This window comes from Dreissena polymorpha, chromosome 15 (assembly GCF_020536995.1).
Source record: "Dreissena polymorpha isolate Duluth1 chromosome 15, UMN_Dpol_1.0, whole genome shotgun sequence".
Lineage (NCBI taxonomy): Eukaryota > Metazoa > Mollusca > Bivalvia > Myida > Dreissenidae > Dreissena > Dreissena polymorpha.
Genome location: NC_068369.1, coordinates 25,820,140 through 25,830,153, shown reverse-complemented (window position 1 = coordinate 25,830,153; position 10,014 = coordinate 25,820,140). Strand labels below are relative to the sequence as shown.

At 32.4% G+C, this 10,014-nt stretch overlaps 1 protein-coding gene across 1 annotated transcript in view; it reads right to left on the bottom strand.

Annotated features, from left to right (window-relative positions):
- Positions 1 to 3,017: 3,017 nt before the first annotated feature.
- Positions 3,018 to 10,014, bottom strand: part of LOC127859628 (uncharacterized) — a 90,879-nt gene continuing 83,882 nt past the window's right edge. The window contains exons 6-7 of the mRNA XM_052397132.1: positions 3,543 to 3,653; positions 3,018 to 3,181 (exon numbers count right to left, since the gene is read on the bottom strand). Coding sequence (XP_052253092.1) covers positions 3,018 to 3,181; positions 3,543 to 3,653 — 275 coding nt within the window. The remainder of the gene's footprint in view (positions 3,182 to 3,542; positions 3,654 to 10,014) is intronic.

Below are 10,014 nucleotides of genomic sequence, written 5' to 3'. Positions count from 1 at the left end.
TGGGAATGTTGACAAAACCTCTATAGAGGCATTATAATCATCAGTGGAGACCATGTGAAAAAGTTTCATTTGTCGTTTCAATTTTTACAGTCAAAGGAACTTGATTTATTTTATTTGAATACGTATTCAGTGTTTTTTTATTAAACAGCATATATATTTTAAGCGAGATAATACGATTGTTTATATGTGTTAAATTGTAAAATATTGATTAGATATGTTATTTTAAGCGAGATTATACGATTGTTTATATGTGTTAAATTGTAAAATATTGATTAGATATGTTACAATAACACAAAATAGGCAAGAAAAAATTATGCATTAAATACGAATTTCATAAAATGCAGCAATGACAAAATAGCGCCCCGAACCGATTGTGATGAACATATTTTCCTACAATAACCGAAGCATTCGTCTTTTTATTAGGACCAGAGTTAGTGTTCGTGTGTCGTTTGAATATATATTGTTGCAGGAATTTAAAATGAACCGTTAAACTATGTTTAGGTTCACATCGTACATGCAAGATATACATGCTGGCGAATTCGACTGTACAGCCGTTTTCGATTTCAGAATTAAATATCTGGCTTATTTCGCATTTTTCGACACATGTTCGTCTGAACTTTTATTTCATTGTATATTGAAATATATATATAATAAGTTTTTTTACACATTTTATATAAATTCAATAATATTTGACAAAATCGTATATACTCGCTTTAAAAATCGAGACTTAGCATCTGTCCATTATGCCATTGGAAAAAACGCCATGATTCGTCTAATGGATTTTTCTTAAAATAATATTTGGGCGATTTAAAAAAAAAATAATCGTGTCTTCTTTCATGGAAGATTATACAATTAATGAACACAAAGTAGAAAGGAACGTAAGTACCAATGGGTGGCGTAAGACTTTGGCTTTTTAAAGAATACCATTTAAAACATTGGTTGCATTGTCAATCGAACTATAAGTGCTACACAACAATTGCAGACGTGTTTAATAAGAGATTCCAACGGAACTACACAATACTTATCTTGCATTGAATGTCCAATTACTATGTGCTCTATGGCCGAAATCCAATTTTCATCAGAAAATTATGGCGAAGGGGCATTTAACCGTACTTTGGAAACAGGGGGATTTCAATAGACATGATGTTCGCGCATACAGCACTGTTTTTATTTGACCAATCATCCAATACATTTAAATCAAGATTGATGCAACATATGCATTTTTTGTGTGAAAATCAGACGAAAACGAAAGTAAATGTATTTATAATATCTCTGTTGATTGGTTTGCATTCAATTCGGCTCATATACAAAATCGTTGTTTTGACCGATTATACATGCCTCCGATGGTATTATTCAGAAATGATTGGGTCATAACATTCCACACGCAGTTGGCTTTTATTTTATTACAATACATTTATCAATAGCAATTAGCGACCACAACAATATATTTACTTTATGTATTGAGTTACATGTTCATAATCCTTCTTCGCGACTAAAAAGGAATTATTGTTAAAACCGAACCGGACTTTGTAAATTTGAATAAAAACATCAACAAAACCTAAAACTTGCCAATTAATTTTAAATGTATGCGACATAAACAATTTCAATGCAACTATTTGTCTTTAATTTATATTCATAATCGTTTTTCGCGGCTGAATAAGAACAGGGATTCAGTTGTTTTATTCCGTAATCGAGCCGAGTGAACAAATCGATCTGAATCTTTATTTAAACTATGTTGAGCTGTAACAATTCGGTTCGATGCATCGAAAAACCAGTTCAACGCCGCCGATTCGATTTCGATACCAATACGGCCAATTTCTATTCGATTCACTGCAATCCCGATTGATCCGCATTTTAACATATTTTAAGTTTAGTTTGTGTTAAGTTAGTATCCAAGGTAGAAAATGCCAGTTCGGATTAAACACGAAATACTATACAAGCGCGGAGCAGATAAATAAACATGAAGCGTTATAATGCAAGAACAGGTTTTCTTGTTCTTTTGTTTTGATTAACTTACGAATATATGTGTTATCTTCTATAACAAGCTTACGGTAAATTTGTCAGGCTTGAATAATGAATAATGACCCATTCCTTATTCGTCATTCGAATAAGGATTAAGGAAGTTGAATAAATGAATCAACTTACTCCCAGTCAGTAATCTTAATATGATAACATAAGCAATCATCCACAATGCGTCAAACACATAAATTGATAAACAGATGCTCTCACTTTTTGCTATATACATTTTAAAGCATATTAATAGGCTTGTGTTGAAGATAACATGTCATTGATATATGAGGAAAAGATTACTTCAAAATAAGGTCACATGTCATTCTATGAAGTTAAAAGTCATTGGGAACAATATCAACATATTTTATAAGATCCATTCAGTTAATGACCTGATTCTCCTATCAAGATAAATAGTTTATAAATGTTGTCTGAAATAAAGTTGTATTAACTTCAAACTGTATTTACATGTATCAAAACTAGTAAACACATAAATTAAATCAGTGACACAAGTTTACAGACAGTGGTCCGATGAATGCTGCACTTATTTTTTTATGATACGATGTTTATTACGTTACTTCCATGTGTCATCTAAAACACAATCTAGTCATAAAAAGGTCATGTGTACATATATGATTATGATCTAATAATGTATAAGACAATGTTTCATAGAAATACATTCACTTCCAGTCTAAATGAAATATCACTTGTCTAAATTGCATGTTTTTTTTCTTAGGATTATTTTATAGATAAAAGATACTTATCAAAATGTTTGATGTAGAATCTAATTTTGTGTATTTAGTGGTAATTTAATTATTTGTTATAGAAGGGATTCGTTTAGATCTACACATCGTTGGTTTCGTTTTGGAATCATTGATAAATTATTGCGCCGTTATATTCGTAAAATTTTAAATATGACAGTTGTTTTGTTCAAATGTGTATCATAATAATTATATATGGTATTTGAAAAAATGGGCATTTGAAATGCTCAAACCATTAGCTGGACCGGGCTAGGGCCGAACACAAAACAATTCAAAGGCTGAGTATATTTCAATCTGAAGTAAGATATTTGATTTACCTGGGCATGCATCCACAAGTAGGCCAACCATGATAATCGAACAAGCCAAAGTTACGTAGTTTGCATAATTTACAATCAGCATCAACACGAAATATTCTGAAATAGGACAACATATCAATAATAGAATACTTTTGTTAATAGTAGGTCATATATTGTTATCCGAACATATGTAAAACAGTCGAAATCAACTTCACTTTTTCAGATTGTTTTATAAGGGTTGGAATGGATCGGATATATTTCTCCATTCATAATAATTAACGCTTTTACCAGCCATGTCCCCACTGTAACCTTTGATCACTTAAATAACATTAGGCTACAGTCTCGACGGCAAAATAGAAATCATGAAATTACGTGACAAACAAGCAGCACATTTCAGAATAAAACCGGTTAAAATGTCACTATTGTTTTCAAATTTAATAAATATAATATATTCTATTTAGATAAATAATATACTCACGAGCAGCTTTGCAAAAGGCATAGAGAATTATAATGATGACTTGGAGAGCAGCAAAGGTAAAAAGGGCAGCTACAAGGCAGCAATTCAGAGACATAGTGACATCCTTCGAAGCTGCAATATATAGTAAAAAGTTAGGTAATTCCTTCAAAACATTTATTCCTCAATTACTGCAAATAACAGATTAGGTCATAAGTCGAACACATGTTCAAGGATTTTTTTGCACAAAAAGAGCAGTGGTAACTTTAGATTACTTTATCAAGCAATGTCTAGTTTTCTTCCTAACAAGTTTACCTAGAGAAGTCAATATTACATTTCGAATAAGGTCCATAATGTGTTGCCTAGAATTGCCTGTTACTTCTCTAACAATCATAATTAACTTTAACCCCCGAATGGCTATTTATGTTTTTCTTATTTCATTTATAAGAGCAATAAAATCACGAACAATGCCTGCTGTTCTTTTACAGCTCATATTTTCATAGTGCTCACAACTATATACGATTATAAAAAATTCTCTTTATAACGGGGTAAACATTTGCAATTTCAAAACATCAGTTACAGGTCGTTTCATTTAACATAGCAAATTTGCTTCTGGAGGCCAACATGTTATCCAACATGGTAATGAAAGATATATAGCCTCTGCCAACTGATTATTTTTTATAGGGACTTTGAAGTTTAGTTTTCGTAAATAGCGTTCGCGTCCAACTTGTTTCGTCTGTAAATTCATTCCTATAAAATATATTAGTATCATAACTTTGTATGAATTGATAAATCTCAATACCATTTCTCATATATTAAAAAAGCAGGCGACCTATTTTGTTCAAAATTGTAAGTGTCGAAAAATTGATGTATTTGCGATAGACCGGTTTACGATAACTCTTAGACTAAATCAAGCACCCCAATTACTTTCAAGCATTATTTCATGAACTCGAACACATAAATCAGACACGTTTAAACATAAAGTAAACATGGCCAACTGATCGAATGCCGTCCGCTAACAATAACTAGAGAACCAAAGGCTCTTGTGTACTCACCTGAGACCCAACGAAAAGTATTGATAAGATCTGTTTTGGAACTTATTTTCAGCCCAAGTTTAAACATAGGAAATTAAAAAGGCTTCTGGTTTGACGACAGTTTTAGAGCATGAAATATATGAGTGGGACGAATACAAACATATTATACCAGAAGTAACAGGGAAAAAAAACTTTCCCACCCTCTGGAAGTTATTGTGTTAACGGACTTGAACGACTGTCGACATAGATATCAAAAGACCAAAGTAATATCTTCTGAAACTTTCATTCTGATTAGGCAAAATCTATTACTTTTAAAGTGTCATAAAGGTATTTCAAGTTTACATACTGACCTACATTTTGACCTTCAATGGCAAAGTATAGAACTCAGACAAGACATTATATAGACCCAAATTAAATGAAAAAATTTCTGACCAGGTTTCATAAAGATATTACAAAATAAAGACAACCCGACACTAGCGGTCTTTTTTTAAACCGACCAGAACCGTTTACAAGCTCGTCCAATATATTACATGAGATGTTCCAACCAAGTTTCACGTAGATTGGATCGTATATGTACATTATTTCATGTTAACAATGTTTTACTGTAGCCTTATGAGAAAAACTGCACAGCCCCTGGCGGTCATGTTTGTAAACGGATCTGGAACAATTTTAAAACTGAGCTGTGATCTCATTAAAAACACAAAGTTTCACAAAGGTAATGTGACTTCTAGAGTGCAAACAAACTTTCTCTTTAATTTTACTATTAACCCAGTTTGATTACTTCATAAGACCCATTTTCAAATGAGCTCAAGATATTATTGTGAATAATGTTCAGACCACTTTTTATGAAGATAAGATAGTAAATGTGGCATCAAAGGTGTAAAGAGGGAACATGTTGACCAGGCACGAAGAAGGCTGTAAAAAGGTATTATTAAAGCTCACTTTAGGCACGTTGTGTTAGAGTGAGTTACAAAAATTAGTTCACAGTCCAGCTGACAAACCCTGGTACATTCGTACTTTACGAGAACGTGATAGTATGTACCATATATATTTGTATTTTCAATTGTAAGCTTTTAAACAATTATATAATTGTTGTTCGAAAAACAATATCATGGAATACAGGGTGATATAAAATGAATGCTCATGGTCACTCTCTACCTAAAGTCTGTTTAACATCTTTCAAATAATAAGAATGTTAAATGCCCTATCTCGCTCACCTGAGATCCAAAATAACTCAACGGTTTTGATAAGTGTTTGCGATTGTTTGAGACCCATTTGAACACTAAGGGAAGAATGCATTTGAAAATATATTTTGAGGAAATGGTATGATGAGTGGGCAAAAACTGTAGCATTTTAGAATATTCGCCAGCATTGGAATAACTTTGATCAAGTGACCTTGTTTTTAATAAAAATGTTACCAATCTCCGAGTTAAGCCCGTATAATATCGGGGAAAATATTGCGAGAAAGTTTAATAAGGATTGAAAAACAATGTGGCACATAGAGTATTCACAAGTTGTCTTAAATTTTGATCGTACTGGATACTATTTGGACAAATGTTCTATTCAAGTATCATAAGGATGTGAAATACTCATGGCTTCTATTGTGTTCATTGTCTTTAATCTGAACTAGTGACATATTTTATGTGTACGTTTTATCCTTTTTCGACAAAAGTAATGTTCTCAATAAGTATCGTGCAATATTTGTGCCTCGAGTGTCCATAAGCCTTTTTTTCGATTTGACTTAATGACTTACTCGTTTCTTATTTCTCGCCCGCTAATTATTTGGAAAACTGTTTTAACCTTCTTTTATATAAATCAGCCAATAACTGTGACTTGATTCTCTTTTAATTGTGCTAGTGACCTAGTGTTTAACAACGCATGACCCAGTTTTAATCTAAGCAAAGACTGGGCAATATGTACATCCACAAGCTTTTACTTTAATTAAACCAAGATACCTAGATTTTGAACCCATATTACATATTTTTTAACGACGCCGAGATTTAATCTGGACAAACGATCAAAGAAAGTTTCATGGAGATTTGATAATTAATTTTACGGCTTGAGTTTCAAAACGTTAACCATAGCAATATCAGAAATATGTATCAGGATGAAATCATTTAAGACCTCGGCTGAAAAAGCATCAGAACGTTTTTGTCTGTGCATGTCTCAAGATGATTGGGCAACAAATGTTACTTTTAAAGTGTTAACAGAGAATAGACGTTAAACGGAAAATGGCCCTGCTCCCTGTCAGCCATGTTTTACAATGGACCGGAAGCACTTTCAAACCCAGTCGACATGTAATTGGGACAAATCCTTTAAGTAAGTGTCAATGATAATAGGGCAAATTTGTGATTTCTGTGTTCACAAGCTTTTTATTTTTATTTACCTATTGACCCAGGTGTTTAACACACATCAAATTCTTTCAAACTCGTCGCATTTATCATTGGGACAATATTCTTACCGTGTTTCATGAATATTGGGAAATAAATGCGGTCTCTAGAGTACTGAAGAAGTCATTTGTGACGACGCACAACGCAAGACGGACAGAGAACGACTGATGATCTCGTCTATCATTTTAAAACCAACTCTACACTTTACTTAAAGATTTGTTCCAATAAATGATTTTATGTCAAAGAATTCATAGAATATCCTGAACATGTACAGTATTAATCTTATTTGTACTTCTTGATTGACATAGCTATTTAGTTTTTTCAAGAATTTAAACTGTTGAACTGTGTTAAAAAGCACGTATCCCCAGATTAAAACCGAGTCTACAAAATGTATAGCTTAACATTATGGCCAAGCACCCTCAAGTTCAAGCCATATAGGTCGCCTCTATATGTTGGTTTCAATATATTTCTAATATTTGACACAGGGATCAATTTTAGGACCCATGGACTAGATTTATCTAAGCTATGATACATACAAGATAAACATTTTAAATAATTACCATTAGGATTAAGTCTTAAATGTGGCCTTCTTAATAGTAAAAAGGTGTTTATATGATTTAAGATAGTTACCTGGTTTTTGAAAGAACGTGACCTAAATCCTACTCAGCCTAGGAACTTTCTAAATAATCTAAATTTTAACAAATTTGAGACATAAATGTGACCTCTAGAATGTAAATGACGTTTGTTTAATAATTCATCTGGTAACCTTGTTTTGGACGCATGTGATCAAGATTCGAACTGTGCAAATAAAGTGTCTAGATAAACACTCCGACCACGTGTCATCATTTATGTGCCATACATTGTGACATAAGAGTGTCAATAAGGCTTTTCTAAGATTTGAAATGGAGACATAGGTTTTTAAAGCACGTTAAGCAGATTCAACGTTGGCCTATATCTAATATTGACTTGAAAATGTGACCTTTAAAGTGGTAACGCAATAATTTGACCAGGCAAATCCCTCCCAGTATGACGCCTGACTCTTGATGTAAGCTGCTCACCGTGAGCGCTTTGTGCGCAGTAAAGCCAATACACATTCTTACCAATTTTCATCAAGACTGAGTCATAAATGTGAAATCCGGATTTGAATAAAGTTTTTTTTAAAGATTTATCCATATAACAATGCACATGGACATGATTCAAACTGGGCCTAGATATTGTAAAGATAAAAGTTCTCACCAAGTTACTACAAATACGAGTCATTGATGGAGCCCGTAGGTTGGTAAAATTGTATTATGGATACTTAACCTAGTGATCCAGTTTCAAAACGTATGTGACATAGATTTTATTTTTGCCGAGTTTAAATTTCAGCGCCTACTGTAGATAAAGATTTTGGCCGAATTCCATCAATATTTAATTATACCTGAGGCCTGTACAACTGTTTAAATGTGACCTGGTAACTTAGGTTTTGGCCACAAATAAGTAACAACTAATATATGCGAAGTCGTTCTATGTTCTATTCACACCCCTTGCGAAAACTTAATTTTGTCTACCTTTCAAAACACATGTTAGAAATGATGATATTAAAATGTTTTGTTACATTGTGTGTAACGACACTTGTTTTGCCCCATTAAGCAATCCGTTTATATAAAAGCAACACTGTTTTATTTGAAGATACCAACACAACCTTATAGAAAACTCTTTTAAGGAATAAAATGTGATAAATCTTTAACACCCGGTGTGCAACGAACTTTTTGTGACCTTGATCTTAACCATATGGACATGGGTCTTGTAGGTGCCGCATTAACTGATAACGATGCCATTTTATCGGGGCATTTATAATCTCTTGATGTATGGTTTAATCCTATAAAGGCATTTTTAGTATAACAATTGTAACATTCGACCTAAGATTGTACATCTTACCTGTGACACACGGCCTGATAAAGGAGAAAAATGTTATTACACAACCACTTGATAGTAAAATAAACACATTAAAAATGTTTTTATGGAACAAACAAAAAACCGGTAAAAACTCTTTTAATCAAATTGTAATGATTAGTTTCTTTTGCATGGCGTTTTCCTTATTTATATGTATACACAAAAATAGTGTATCAGAGATAAAGCCCTGAACATTTACTTCATACATATTAACAAAGGACAATAATTAATATTTGAAAAAGTATAGAGTTATGGTTTCTGTGCATGGCTCTCTTCCGCATTTTGATCAATACACCCATAAAGTTTAGTGTTTGAATCTTGTATTGTGTTTGGGATATAGCCCAGCAATCCTACATCATACAAAAAAGGACAATCATTCGTATTTATAAAGTTTTGGTTTATGATTATGACGCAGCATACTTCTTCTAAATATTGTTTTACTCCATGAAGTATTTTGCTAAAATCTTATCGTATATGAAATATAGTCCTGAAAATACATCATACGAAAACTAACAATACAATTACATTAGGTGTATTAAACACACCACAATTATATTGATGTAAATTGTCACTAATATATATCTATACAAACATTAAGCGGATGTTGAAATGTTGTAAAGTATATAAGATATAGCCCAGTCAAATTAATCATAAAAACATCGGACAATTATTCTTATTTAAGATAAAAAACGGTTATTGTTCTTGCACATGTCATTTCTGCTCATTGATATCTATTCGCCCATAACATTTCAATATTAAAAAGTTTCTTAAATATAGCAATAACAAGCTTTTGACATACGTACATCATACACAATCAGCAAAGTAGGGATCGTATGCATGTCACTTCGTCTAATTGATATATTTATACAGACATGAAGTTTCAGGTTAAAATCTTATAAAGTTCATTACAGAAAATCCTGAATTATTTTGTTACAGACAGTCATCAAACGCACAAAACAAAGGAAAAATGACTTTTTTTTAAATATATGGCTATGGGCCTTATTAATGTGACTTATCTTCATTTCTGTGTACACAACCGTAAGTGTTAATGTAAAAATCTGATGTAGTCCCTGAGATATAGCCCTGACAAGTTTGTGACAGACGGATATATACAAAGTTAACAAAGTGCAAATTGTC